We start from the raw sequence: 14,019 nt of genomic DNA on the forward strand, positions 1-14,019 counted from the left end.
GAATTCTGGGAGTTGGAGTCCGCAAGTCATGAAGGAGCCATAGTTGCCTCATGCTGGCTCAGGAATTCTGGGAGTTGAAATCCACGAGTCATAAAAGAGCCAAGGTTGCCTACCCCTGGACTAGCCATATTTTCTGTTACGAATATTGGTGTTTGATGGAGGACTGGAATGGAATGGTCTCCATAGATATATTTCTGGGGAAAATATTAGAATTACTTAAGGCAAACTTCAAAAGAAGAGGCTTTTTTTTTTAAATTTGAAGGATAATTTTTGGCGTAGGTTGATATACGGAGACAGAAATTGACCGTTCAAGTGAGGGCACCTACTTTTCTGAAAGACATCAATCGTTTGCAAGAATAGCTACGGTTTGGCTTCCAAAGAACTTGGCTTCCAATGTTTCTAAAGCAGAAGTATTTCCAAAGCGTCGTTCAGATGATACTGCAATCCTGTGAGTTTGGTTTATAGAAGGAAATCTACTTCCTCTAGTCTAGAGCAGGCTCTTTTATGACTTGTGGACTTCGGTTCTCAGAATTCCTGAGCCCACGTGGAATTCTGGGAGTTGAAGTCCACAAGTCGTAAAAGAGCCACCGTTTCCCACCCTTGCTCTAGAGCAGGGCTGTTCAAACTTGGCAACTTTAAGACTTGTGGACTTCAACTCCCAGAATTCCTCAACCAACTCTGGATGGCAGAAGAATTCTGGGAGTTGAAGTCCACAAGTCTTAAAGTTGCCAAGTTTGAAGACCCCTGCTCTAGAGGGAGACTATATGTTGCTACAGAAACAAGCAATAGTGGGGAAATTCAAAAATAAATCAAAAGTGGTGTTTTTTTAAAAAAAATAATGTAGATAAAGATACTGATTTCAGAATAGTTTGGGATGCAAGTAAAGCTTTCATTCATTCATTCATTCATTCATTCATTCATTCATTCATTCATTCAGTTTGCTAACCATCTCACCAACATTGGAACAGTGAATACAAAAAGAAGTCAAGAGACAACGCATGGATGAGATAAATGAGAAAAGAAGATAAATTAAAGACATTTCCAGAGAAGATCAGCATTTCTTAACAAACCTTCTTCGTATCCTCACAGCAGAGTAGAGTTTCCAACAGCAAAAAATATTTTTTCTATGGGTTCTTCCCAGACACAAGAAATGTTTGTTGTCAATCAATGAATGAAAACTATGCTATTCTCCAGCATTTGAGAAGCTTCCTCAGGGCCACCTTCACCTCCTTGTTGCGCAGGCTGTAGATCAAGGGGTTCAACATGGGGGTGACGATGCAAAACATGGTGGAGATCAAGGTGTCCACCTCTAGAGAGTAGCCAGCACGGGGCTGGTTGTAGTTCACAAAGGCATTTCCAACAAAGAGTGTTACTACAGCAAGGTGTGAAGTGCAGGTGGAGAAGGCTTTGTGCCTGCCGATCCTGGAGCGGATTTGCAGAATGGAAGACAAAATGTAGAAATAGGACAGGACGATGAGCAGAAGAGGGATGAGACCCACCAAGGTGCCCGTGATATGAGTGGATAACTCATTGACCGAGGTGTCACTGCAGGCAATTTTCAGTAATGGAGGAACATCACAGAAGATATGAGGAATCAGGTGGTTTCCACAAAACTCTAACCTGGAAGCCAGGGCAGTGTAGATAGCTGAGTCCAGGAAGCCCCAGAGCCAAATGGCCACAGACAGCTGGGCACACAACTTGCCCCTCATCAGATGGGCATAGTGCAAAGGTTGGCAGATGGCAGCATAGCGGTCATAGGCCATGACGGACAGCAGGGCCGGCTCACATCCTGCAAAGCCAATAAGGAAGAAGGCTTGTGCCAGACATTGGTTGTAGGAGATGGTCTGTTCTTGGCGTAGGAAGTTTACCAAGATCTTTGGTACCACCACAGAAGAAAGGCAAACATCCAAGCAGGAGAGCTGGCTGAGGAAGAAGTACATGGGGGTGTGAAGACAGGAATCCAGGAGAATCAGGGTTATGATCATGAGGTTGCCCATCAGCGTGGCCAAATAGGCAGCCAGGAACACCAAGAAAAAGTGGACCTGGTGGCTCAGAAGGCTGGAGAAACCAAGGAGGATGAATTCTGTCCCTTGGGTTTTGTTCTCTGAATCCATGAGGAAGGAAAGGGACAGCTGGGAAGAGACAGAAATGCACAGAAGAAGAATGTGAAGAATGAAATTTGAAGGATCCCCTATACCTAAAAATAACCTGCATTAAGGGTCAAATATATACAGGTGAATATTTTGGGACCTTCCTTCCTTCCTTCCTTCCTTCCTTCCTTCCTTCCTTCCTTCCTTCCTTCCTTCCTTCCTTCCATTCCCTCCCATCCTTCCTTCCCTGCCTCCCTGCCCTTTCCTTCCCCACTTTGTTCTTGGACTAGAAGACCTTCAAGCTCCCTTTAAGCTCTATTCTGATTGAAGAGTAAGCTCCATTCGGCTGTGGTCACGTATTAGCCATTTCAGGATTCCTTCTCCCTCCTAATCTCTCTTTAAGTTCTTTAAGCTCTTTAAGTTCTCCCAATAAATGGGGGACTCAGCCCAGCCCAAATTATGCCCTTGGACATGCTGTAACTTCCATGGGGGACGCAGTGAATGCTTGACTTATTCTCAGCTTTAACACAGAAGAAGCCTACCCCTCCTTGATCTTCAAAATCCTAAAAGTCTTGGTAGGACATTGCCTCTCTCCCCTTCCACGTTGAAATTGAGGATGCTGGATGGACCACGAAGCGACTCACCTGGGCTGTTATTCCACCTGCAGGAGACCAGCTGTGGCTGAAGCAGAGTCACCTTCTCCCCTTGTTCTCCCACAGTTGGATTTGGACACAAAGAGATGGCAGCTGGCTCAGCCAAAGCTCTGCCCACGGAGCAGGAAGGGATGTTTAGAAGCTCATTCTCACAACAGAGGCAACACTCCTAGTCCCTGTATTATCCGTGACAGGTGGCAACTCATGGGGGAAAATGTGCCTTGGTGTGCTGGCCTTGAGAACATCCCTGCAGGGTGTAGAGCTGAGAGGAGACTCAGCAGGGACCCTCTGGGGCAAAACTCACACCTCGGACTTGTTAACTGGCACAGAGTTCAGGGCTGGGGAAAACAGTAGAAGGAAGAGAGCAAGGCTGACTAGCTTCATTCTGCATTGAAACTTAGCTAGTCAGGAAGAGAAATCAGAATTCAGTTCTCACTATAGTTTGTAGCTGGTCTTTCAGAAATGAATCCAAGGGGGTTTTACAAAATGCAAGATGTTTAAATCCTTCCTTCCTTCCTTCCTTCCTTCCCTCCCTCCCTCCCTCTCCCTCCTTCCCTCCTTCCCTCCCTCCCTCCTTCCTTCCTTCCCTCCTTCCCTCCTTCCTTCCTTCCTTCCTTCCCTCCCTCCCTTCCTCCCTCCTTCCTTCCCTCCTTCCCTACCTCCCTCCTTCCTTCCTTCCCTCCTTCCCTCCTTCCTTCCTTCCCTACCTCCTTCCTTCCTTCCTTCCCTGCCACCTTCCTTCCCTCCGTCCCTCCCTCCCCAGCTAAATTAGTAAAGGCCATTCTTCTTGCTAAGGCACACAGTTCAGTGCCTGATTGTATAATTTGGATTAGGGTTATAGATTATACATTTGTGTCAGGTCCACCATCATGTCCTGCTGTTCTATTGGAGGGGAGGGAGGAACTGTGGCAACTGATGACATTCATTTATCTTATTAATTTATTTTTTAAAAAATACATGACTGCCAATCCAATAACCAACTGCTCTGTCTTTGCAGAGTTGAGCTGAAGCTGGTTCCTCTCCATCCAGACCCTTATAGCCTTCCAGACACTCAGCCAGCACCTCCACAGCATCCCCTGTCTGGCTAGGGGTGGAGAGATGTATAATTGGTGACACCGAATCACCAGCCTACAAATGACAAATGCAGTTTTATGTAAATGATGGAGGTGAAAGCCTCAACCCTTAACCCCACCCCACATTACAAAGGCTTAAGGCTTGACCTCACATCTTCTACCTAACCAACTAGAACCAGCCATGAGGTAGGAGAAGAACCTCATACGGGCTCCTGTGTTCAGCTGGTCTCAGTCTTTGCCTTCCTCCAGTTCTGCTCCAGGCGTTCCTTATGTCGCTTCATCCCTCTGAGCTGCTTGGTGAACCATGGTTAATCCATGGGATCTCTGAGCTGTCACAGTCGTCCACTCTGTACAGTCATGGAACACAAAGTCTCCATGGGACACACCACTAAAAATGGAAGCCATCGTTCCTTCATAAACTGGAGATGTTTGTGAAAATTATTACGGAACCATCAGCTCATAAGACAAACAAGCTCCATCTTAACCTGTCATAGGACATCTTGTATTTGTGATTGGCTTTTAATTGGCCAGGACATATCTCAATTTTTCTGTTCTATATGCTCTGTGAGTGGATGAGATTTGTCTGACTCTATCTATCTATCTATCTATCTATCTATCTATCTATCTATCTATCTATCTATCTATCTATCTAGGAAGAGACTAGACTGCCATCTGTCAGAAATGGTGTAGGGTTTCCTGCCTGAGCTGGGGGTTGGACTAGATGACCTCCAAGGTCCCTTCCAACTTTACTACTATTACTATTACTGAATGACAATCCAACCCAAATGGACAGATTCACACAAGACGTGCAGCCTCAAGGGCATTAGCCCAGTCTAAACCCAATGCAGCTGCTGGCTAGTTTCGATTTAGAGTCATCAAAGATGTTTGCAATGCAGGATTGTAAGCATGTTCTGCAGAGCCTGCTGTCTCCTCCTCCTCCTCCTCCTCCTCCTCCTGCTCTCTTGGCCATCTTCTCGTGAGGCTTCCTCTCTTCTCACACAGGAGCTGACAGCCGTTGTCCCAATGATTGGCTCTCCAAGTACAACCATTGCTACAAGATCTTCGATGACCAAAAGAACTGGAACGATGCAGAGGTGAGAAGTGCTTGTGTGCCTGTGAATCTCCCAGCCCAGGCAGGGGAGAAGTCTAGGGAGAGCCTTGCACAGCCTCCCCCCCCCCCCCGAGTCCCCTCTGGCTAGGCTGCGGTGGAGAACCCCCCGGCTGTGTGGAGGGAAAGGTAGCAAAGACCATTGTTTTAGGACAGTCTGAAATGCGAGTGTTCCCTGGACTATACACCGGTGTGGCTTTCATGGCCCGTATCTGTTGGGCAGCGCTGAGCTTCAGGGTTGGGGGACCATCTTGCAGACCACAGACTTCCTGATGTCTCACTGGGAACTCCGGGGGCCTCCACAGATGCCCTTGCCTCTGAAGTGATGGGAATCAGAGCGTTTGTCTCAGGCGTCTAGATCAGGAATTGTCCAAGAGCTGCGGAATCTAGCAAGGGCCTCTGAGGGGAGTCAAGGCAGTCAAGAAGGTGGCTAGGGCCCTGCGATCAGATCCCTGTTCTTTTTTCATTTTCACAAATTGACACACGCGAACATATTTGCTTGTCTCCTTAACCACGGCCCTTTCCCTCTTCTCTCTCTCTCTCATCTCTCTCTTCTTCTCTCTCTCTCTCTCCCTCTCTCTTTCTCTCTCTCTCTTCTCTCTCTCTATCTCTCTGTCTCTCTCTATTCTCTCTCTCTCTTCTCTCTGTCTCTCTCTCTCTCTCTCTTCTCTCTCTCTCTAGTTCTCTTCTCTCCCTCCTCTCCTCTCTCTCTCTCTCTCTCTTCTCCTCTCTCTCTTCTCTCTCTCTCTTCTCCTCTTCTCTCCTCTCTCTCCTCTCTCTCCTATCTCTCTCTCTCTTCTCTCTCTCTCCTCTCCGTTCTCATCTCTTCTTCATCTCTCTCTCTCTCTCTCTGTCTCTCGTCTCTCTCTCATTCTCTCTCTCTACTTCTCTGTCTCTCCCTCTCTACTCTCTCTCTCTCTCTCCTCTCTCTCTCTCTCTCTACTCTCTCCCTTCTCCTCTCTCTCTCTCCTCTCTATCTCTTCCTCTCCTCTCTCTCTCTCTCTGCTCTCTCTCTCTCTTTTTTTTCTCTCTCTCTCTCCTCTCCTCTCTATTCTCTCTCTCTCTCTATCTCTGTTATCTCTCTTTCGCTCTCCTCTCTCTCCTCTCTCTCTTTCTCTGCTCTCTCTGCCCTCTCTCTCTCTTGCTCTCTCTCTCTAATTCTCTCCCTATCTCTCTCTCTCCGCTCTCTCTCTCTCCCCTCTCTCTATGCTCTCTCTATCTATCTCTCTTCTCTCTCTCTTCTCCGCTCTCTCTCTTCTCTCTCTCTCTCTCTCTGTCTCTCTCTCTCTCTTTCTATCTCTCTCTCCTCTCTATATTCTCTCTCTCTCATACCTCTCTCTCTACTTCCTCTCTCTCTCTCCCTCTTCTCTGTCTCTTCTCTCTTCTCTTCTCTCTCTCTCGTCCTCTCTTGCCTCTCTCTCTCTGCTTCTCTCTCTCTCTCTCTCTCTCTCCATCTCTCCTCTCTCTCCTCTTCTCTCTCTCTCTCTTCTCTCTCTTCTCTCTCTCTCTCTCTTCTCTCTCTATCTTCTCTCTCCTCTCTCTCTCTTCTCTCTCTCTCTCTCTTCTCTCTCTCTCTCTCTCTCTCTCTCTCTCTCTCTCTCTCTCTCTCTCTCTCTCTATCAGATGTTCTGCAGGAAACAGAAGCCAGGCTGTCACCTGGCTTCCATCCATAGCAGTGAGGAGTCAGCTGATGTGGCCAAGTACATCTCTGACTATATCAAAACTGGTAAAAGTGTCTGGATTGGACTGAAAGATCCAAAGAAAGTAGGTCTCTTTCTGTTGCTAATTTCATAAATCCATATTTACCTTTTCTATGAGACTTTTAACAGATCCTCCCATGGGAGGTAGGGATTTCTCTGATAAAAACTCTTTCTGAATTCCCCTCCCCTGAGCACACATTAGTCAAGCATAATTCCCTCCTCTAATTAGCAGTCATAAATCCCGTTCTCCAATCAGTTTGAAGGGCAAAGCTTCCCTTCTGTTCTGTAGCCTGCAGTTTCTTATCTTAACTAATCCCCACACACATTCTTTCTCCTCCCCTCCCAGCATCATCTAATTTAACTCTAAAAGTACCACACAGCTTATACAGAGAGTGGCTGCCTCTTCATATTTTGTCAAAGCAAGGATATCCAATGTTAGCAGCGTTGACACTCTTGCATTGGACAAAACCTCTGAAAAGCATCATTTACTCCAATGCTGTCTCTCCTTCCCCTCACCAACCATTCACGCCCAGTTGAAGAAGTGACTGCTGTGTTTAAAGCCCCAAAGGGTCAGATCCTGCTCTGACTTCCATCTCAGGATCAAGTCCATCTCCCTCACACTGACCTCCTCCTTCAGTCTGCCTTCCTCTTTACGGCCCATTGAGTGGTCTCTAAACCTTCTCAAAACCCTGGTAGGTCATTAATTTTGGGACTGCAGGTCCCAACCTGGGAGGGCTGTTCTCCTTTTTTTATTTTGTGCAGATATTGCTGATTTCTGTTATCAACAGAACATCTTGTCCTCTGCTGTCTTTTTATGAAAAACCTTTGATCGAAGAGACGTTTTCCTGGAACTGAGCTCAGTTCCCCGTGACTTTGTGAATACAAGTAGGATTTTGTGGCCACGATGCAATTGTCAGGACAAGAGATCAGGAACCAAGGTTGTTCAAACGAGTACAGGTTTAATCCATGCTAGATCTCTACAAGAATCCAAACAGCCAAAGCACTTTGGTGGTAGATAAAGATAAAGAGTCAACAGAATTCAAGGCGGGCTGGACTTAGATCTCTTGTGGGCACGAAGGGATTCCAGGCTGATGACTTGCTTGATCCCTCCCTCAGACAGCCTGGTCATCTCCTACAACAGTTTAGGTTTCACACACAAAAAAACAAACACGCACAGACACATTTCCAAGATGTTTTCCACTTTCCAAGTGTCCCTTATAGCCCTGGAATTTTGCTGGTGGTCTCCTACCCAAGGACTCTTTGAATTTGACCCTGTTTATCTTTCTGAAATCAATAAACAACTTCCAGGGCTGCCATCACGTTGCGCATGAGGCAAGATGGCTCTCAAGCTGAACTGGTGACCTCACAAACACCTCCAGGTAATTTTCCTCTAAGGTGTTTCTTCCTCTGGATCGCCTGATCGTCCCCCATCCAAGCATCCCCCAAGTTCAACTCTGCTTAGCTGTTCCAGATCAACCAAGATTGAGAGAGAGATGGAGAGAGAGAGAGAGACCCTTAAAAACTTTTCTTTTTGATCTGGACCTGAAGAGCCAGAGCCCCTTCCTCAATTGGCTAACGAGGCTTCCCTGTCATTACAGAAAGACAGATGGGAGTGGACAGACAGATCCAGAACCAACTATCTAGCCTGGGCACCTGGGGAGCCCAGTTACACTGGGGACTATGACTTCTGCGTTAACCTCAAGAACAGATCAAGTAAGCCAAGGGGTTGGGAAACATCTAAGGTGCAATTCTAGCAATGAGGATCTATTTGATCCAAGAATTAGTGAACTATATGAATTGGTAAAAAGGATCCCCTAGCCCAGGGGTAGGCAACCTTGGCTCTTTTATGACTCGTGGACTTCAACTTCCAGAATTCCTGAGCCAGCTGTGCTGGCTCAGGAATTCTGGGAGTTGAAGTCCACGAGTCATAAAAGAGCCAAGGTTGCCTACCCCTTCCGTAGCCGAAGCTGACCCCTGCCCCTCAAGCAAGAGCCATGACCCCCACATTGTATACCACATCCAGAGAGTCCTAGATGAAGTATCAACCATGTCTGGGGGTGGAAGGGAGAGCAAACACCCAGAGCCCCCTCTATCTTTTCAGGATTGAGTTAAGCTGGCCCTTACAGCCTCCAGGCACTCAGCCAGCACCTCCAGGGCATCCCCTGTCTGGCTGGGGGTGGAGAGATACAGTATAATTCATTAACCATTTGTGAAAATCATTGCAGGACAATCTGCTCATAATAAACAAGCAAACAAGCTCTGTCTTAACCTGCTTCTAAAAGGATGTCACTCTTATAGGAGACCTCACTTATGTTCTTTCCAGACTAAATATCCATCCGTCTTGTACCCCATCATATCCAGACAAATCTCAGCCATTCAAAGATTATATAAAAGGGAAAGTTGACACATGCCCCATACATTTAAAAACCAATCCCAAGAACATCCTAAATACACACACACACACACACACACACACACACACACAACAAAATAAACTTGATGGCTAGGTCCATTATTTGAGTTTGATAAACATGTTGAGTCTAAGCCCATTTTAGCAGACGAGGTTCTCCACCAGTGGTATCCTCGTGACCTCCTGAGAAGCCCTTGAAATAGTCTTTAGGGCAGGGGTCTTCAAACCTGGCCCTTTTATGACTTGGGGACTTCAACTCCTGGCTGAGGAATTCTGGGAGTTGAAGTCCCCAAGTCATCAAAGGACCAAGTTTGAAGACCCCTGTCTTAAATCTAACAAACAAAATGGAGGCTGGCTGAGGAATTCTAGGAGTTGAGGTTCACAAGTCATCAAAGGGCCAAGTTTGAAGACCCCTGTCTTAAATCTAAGAAACAAAATGGAGGCTGGCTGAGGAATTCTGGGATTTGAAGTCCCCAAGTCATCAAAGGGCCAAGTTTGAAGATCCCTGTCTTAAATCTAACAAACAAAATGGAGCTGGCTGAGGAATTCTGGGAGTTGAAGTCCACAAGTCATCAAAGGGCCAAGTTTGAAGACCCCTATCTTAAATCTAACAAACAAAATGGAGGCTGGCTGAGGAATTCTGGGAGTTGAGGTTCACAAGTCATCAAAGGGCCAGGTTTGAAGACCCCCACTTTAGGGACTCTGAGGGAGTCACTTCAAAAGAGGAATCATTTTTTTTTTTACTTCCCAGAGTATCGCAAATGGGATGATTCTGACTGCAACAGGTTGCATCCGTTCCTATGCCAGTGCCCATAACTCCTTTTCCTGCTCCACAATGATGAAGCCTGGAGAGGTAAGGAAGCCCACCCACCTACCGCAATCTCTGCTCTGGACCCCTTCTCTTAATGGATGCTCTCTGTAGCTTGGATCTGGTTTTCCTCACCCTGATGGGCCAGAGGGTCAAATAAATTCTATTTAGCACGACTGGCCTCCTTTATTCTGCAGAGCCAGAAGGTCCTGTTGAGGTCCAAAGCCAACAATCTTCTGCTCTGCAAGGCTTGGCATTAAAGGTGGGGGTGTTTCTTCAGAAGGACCATCCATGATGCTACATTGTTGTCTTGCACGTCCATCTCATTTTAATTGGACGGTGCGAACCCACTTTCCTGTCCTCAAAACGTTTCACGTTGACTATCCATGAGGTTTCCTTGGTCAAGTACAGAAGAGGCTTCGCACTGCCTCCCCCTGTAACTATGGATTCTTGCCCTGCTGTGGTCACTAAAGGGATCATCTCCCTCCAGCATCTTCTTCTGTTTCTGCTGCCCCCAAAAGGCACCTGGTTTATTTAGCTTGTTTCCCTTGGGTGACCCTATAGGAATGTGTTCACTCACACCCTCCTTAGCTCATGCTTCCCAGGAACACAATACCACAATAAGGACTTGGAAGTGGGGACGTAGCCCAAGAGCCGAGGTGGCGCAGCAGTTAGGGTGCAGTACTGCAGGCCACTTTAGCTGACTGTGTTCAGCAGGTCAGCGGTTCAAATCTCACCGGCTCAAGGTTGACTCAGCCTTCCATCCTTCCGAGGTAGGTAAAATGAGGACCCAGATTGTTGGGGGCAGTGTAAATATATATTCATTGCTTACTGGTGTACACCGCTTAGAGAGTGCTTGCACTTAAAGCGGTATATAAGTCTCATAAAATAAATAAATAAATAAGTGGCCCAACTGCCAAAGGTGTCAAAATCACACTTCTCCAGCCTGGCAAACAGCTTAGTACCAGTTTATAAAGCCCTAGTAAGACCACACCTCGAATACTGCAGCCAGTTCTGGTCACCCTATCACAAAAAAGATGTTGAGAGACTGGAAAAAAAATCCAGAGAAGAGCAACTAATAGGATCCAAGGCCTGGAGACCAAAACATACAAAGAACGGCTGCAGAACTTGGGTTTGGCCAGTCTAAACAAAAGAAAAAATAGGGGAGACAGGATAGCAGTGTTCCAGTATCTGAGGGGCTGCCACAAGGCAGAAGGGGACAGCCTGCTCACCAGAGCACCAGAGGGAAGGATGAGAAACAATGGTTGGAAGCTGGTCAAGGAGAGAAGCAACCTGGAATTAAGGAGAAACTTCCTGACAGTGAGGACAATCAACCAATGGAACAGCTTGCCACCAGAAATCATGGGCGCTCCAACACTGGAAGTTTTTAAAAAGAGATTGGACAATTATCTGACTGAAATGGTATAGGACCTCCTGCTTGAGCAGGGGGCTGGACTAGAAGACCTCCAGGATCCCTTCCAGTTCTATTCTATTCTATTCTATTCTATTCTGTTCTATTCTATTCTATTCTATTCTATTCTATTCTATTCTATATTTTCTATTCTATTCTATTCTATTCCCTATTTTCTATTCTATTCTATTCTATTCCCTATTTTCTATTCTATTCTATTCTATTCTATTCTATTCTATTCTATTCCTGTAGCCTTTGCAATACCTCCGGTTGCATTTGAGCCTCTGCAGCCTCGAGGTAAATCAAGATGTCATCTAGATAAAGCACCAGAAATTTGTCAATTACATCTGAAATATATCATTCATAAATCTGGAAAATACTGCTGTGCAATTACAATTAGCCAGTCTCAAAAGCATAATTAGATATTCAAACTCATCATCCCTGACATCAAAAGCTGTCAAATACTTTGACTCTAATGACCTTATAAGCGTTCCTGAGGTCCAGCTGGGTAAATATGTGAGCTATCTGCAATCGGTCCCTCATATCTGATCTCAGCAGCAGTGAGTAGTGATCCCTTATTGTGACCTTGTTTTGAAGCCCTTCTAATTGTGGAATGTGCAGATTGGAACCTGTCTCTTCGCTGCCCACCTGACAGAAGCAACTAGGAGGGTCTCCTGACCCATAGGATGCCTCGGCCCTCTTTCCAAGCTGAATACTCCCCTCCCACTGTGGGCGCTAGAGAAAGGGGCTGTGATCATTTCCCTGGATCTGTGAATAGTGAGTGGGGTGATGCTCCTTGTTCATGCCCTGCTGGTCATCCCGCTCTCCCTCCATGGGCACCTGGCTGGGCAAACTCTGATGTTCCCGGTTGGAGCAGAGAGCTAAATAATCCCATTGTCTTTGCCTTTCCTCAGCAGCTGCGGTTCCTCCAGCTGTTCCCAGTTGCATCAGCTCTCCTTCCCCAGATCAGCTGTGGTAGGTGTGAAGGGAGTGAGACTCGTGAGCTGGGATTGGCCTTGCACAATTGCACCCGTTTTCCTGATGCCAATCTCCCAAACGGGCATCTCTGAGGTGGCTGAGGAATTCTGGGAGTTGAAGTCCACAAGTCATCAAAGGGCCGAGTTTGAAGACCCCTGTCTTAAATCTAACAAACAAAATGGAGGCTGGCTGAGGAATTCTGGGAGTTGAAGTCCACAAGTCATCAAAGGGCCAGGTTTGAAGGCCCCTGTCTTAAATCTAACAAACAAAGTGGAGGCTGGCTGAGGAATTCTGGGAGTTGAAGTCCACAAGTCATAAAAGCGCCAAGTTTGAAGGCCCCTGTCTTAAATCTAACAAACAAAATGGAGGCTGGCTGAGGAATTCTGGGAGTTGAAGTCCACAAGTCATCAAAGGGCCAAGTTTGAAGGCCCCTGTCTTAAATCTAACAAACAAAATGGAGGCTGGCTGAGGAATTCTGGGAGTTGAAGTCCACAAGTCATAAAAGGGCCAGGTTTGAAGAGCCCTGGCATAAAGGATAACCCTTGCAATGTCTGTAGAAAATTCTGCAGGCAAAAACCAAAGAGTTTGGCCACAGATGCTTCCTCCCTCAAATGGACTCTCAGCTGGAACGTCCCTACTTCCCCGTCCACCAGTGGTTCTACCACAATGAAGAGTTCTCAAAGAAAGATAGTAATAGTAGTAAAGTTGGAAGGGACCTTGGAGGTCATCTAGTCCAACCCCCTGCTCGGGCAGGAAACCCTACACCATTTCGGACAAATGGCTGTCCAGTCTCTTCTTAAAAACTTCCAGTGTTGGAGCATTTACTGCTTCTGGAGACAAGCTGTTCCACTGATTAATTGTTCTCACTGTCAGGAAGTTTCTCCTTAGTTCTAGGTTGCTTCTCTCCTTGATGAGTTTCCACCCGTTGCTTCTTGTCCTGCCTTCAGATCCTTGTCCAGAGCCCTGATAAAACTCTTGATGCAGTTTCATCACACACTGAAAGAATTTCGGAGCCTACGTAACTTAGTGTTCAAAAATGAAAATATTTTTTTTTAATTCTATCGTGGGTTTCGCATGCATGTGTGAATTCATTTGCTACTCCAAGTTAAAGCTGTCATTAGAAATAATAAAAGCTAATGATAACCGGACAAATATAGCTATCAGGCCATTGCACATATGTAATACAATATCCTTTTTTTTTTTCTCCTGAATTCCACATGAACAATTTCTCTTAGCTGAGAAGTAAGGAGATGAATTCTTATGTCCTTACAAGTTTGTGATAAAGTCCATGCCAACACAAGAAGAGGGGTATTGTTGTTAGATTGTCACTATTAAGCCATTATGGCAATAGCACTTAGGCTTATATACCGCTTCACACTGCTTTACAGCCCTCTCTAAGCGGTTTACAGAGTCGGCATGTTGCCCCACACAATCTGGGTCCTTATTTTACTGACTTCGGAAGGATGCAAGGCTGAGTCGGCCTTGAGCCCGTCAAGGATCGAACTCCTGGCAGTCAGCAGAATTAGCCTGCAATGCTGCATTCTAGCCACTGCACCATCATGGCTCAAATATTTATTTTAAACAAACAAACACACAATTAAATAAATAATAAATATAAATCTAGCTAATCCCCAAAGATTCAAATGATGCCTGCTAGCCTGTTGGTGAAAGCTATCGCAAACAATCTTCATACTGAACACTAGACCAAAATTTCCTTCTCATCCAAAGCAGTTTCTCCCATCCTCCATTCACACACACACCCAGGAACTCATCCCCTTGCTATGCCCT

General features: G+C 46.1%; 2 protein-coding genes across 2 annotated transcripts; one reads left to right on the forward strand and one right to left on the reverse strand.

Annotated features, from left to right (window-relative positions):
* Nucleotides 1–1,030: 1,030 nt before the first annotated feature.
* LOC120303709 (olfactory receptor 5V1-like) lies at nucleotides 1,031–2,890 on the reverse strand. The gene is made up of 2 exons (XM_039333410.1): nucleotides 2,735–2,890; nucleotides 1,031–2,132 (listed from the first exon to the last, which is right to left on the reverse strand). The coding sequence occupies exon 2, from the start codon at nucleotides 2,112–2,114 to the stop codon at nucleotides 1,179–1,181; it is 936 nt and encodes a 311-aa protein (XP_039189344.1). The 5' UTR covers nucleotides 2,115–2,132; nucleotides 2,735–2,890; the 3' UTR covers nucleotides 1,031–1,178.
* Nucleotides 2,891–4,697: 1,807 nt separating this feature from the next.
* Nucleotides 4,698–9,920, forward strand: LOC120303712 (C-type lectin mannose-binding isoform-like). Its single transcript, XM_039333416.1, has 5 exons — nucleotides 4,698–4,716; nucleotides 4,798–4,910; nucleotides 6,548–6,688; nucleotides 8,223–8,337; nucleotides 9,786–9,920. The coding sequence occupies exons 1-5, from the start codon at nucleotides 4,698–4,700 to the stop codon at nucleotides 9,848–9,850; spliced, it is 453 nt and encodes a 150-aa protein (XP_039189350.1). The 3' UTR covers nucleotides 9,851–9,920.
* The last annotated feature ends 4,099 nt before the right edge of the window (nucleotides 9,921–14,019 follow it).

The sequence above is a fragment of the Crotalus tigris genome, unplaced genomic scaffold (genome assembly GCF_016545835.1).
Source record: "Crotalus tigris isolate CLP2741 ecotype Arizona unplaced genomic scaffold, ASM1654583v1 scf7180000024475.591531, whole genome shotgun sequence".
Taxonomy (NCBI): domain Eukaryota; kingdom Metazoa; phylum Chordata; class Lepidosauria; order Squamata; family Viperidae; genus Crotalus; species Crotalus tigris.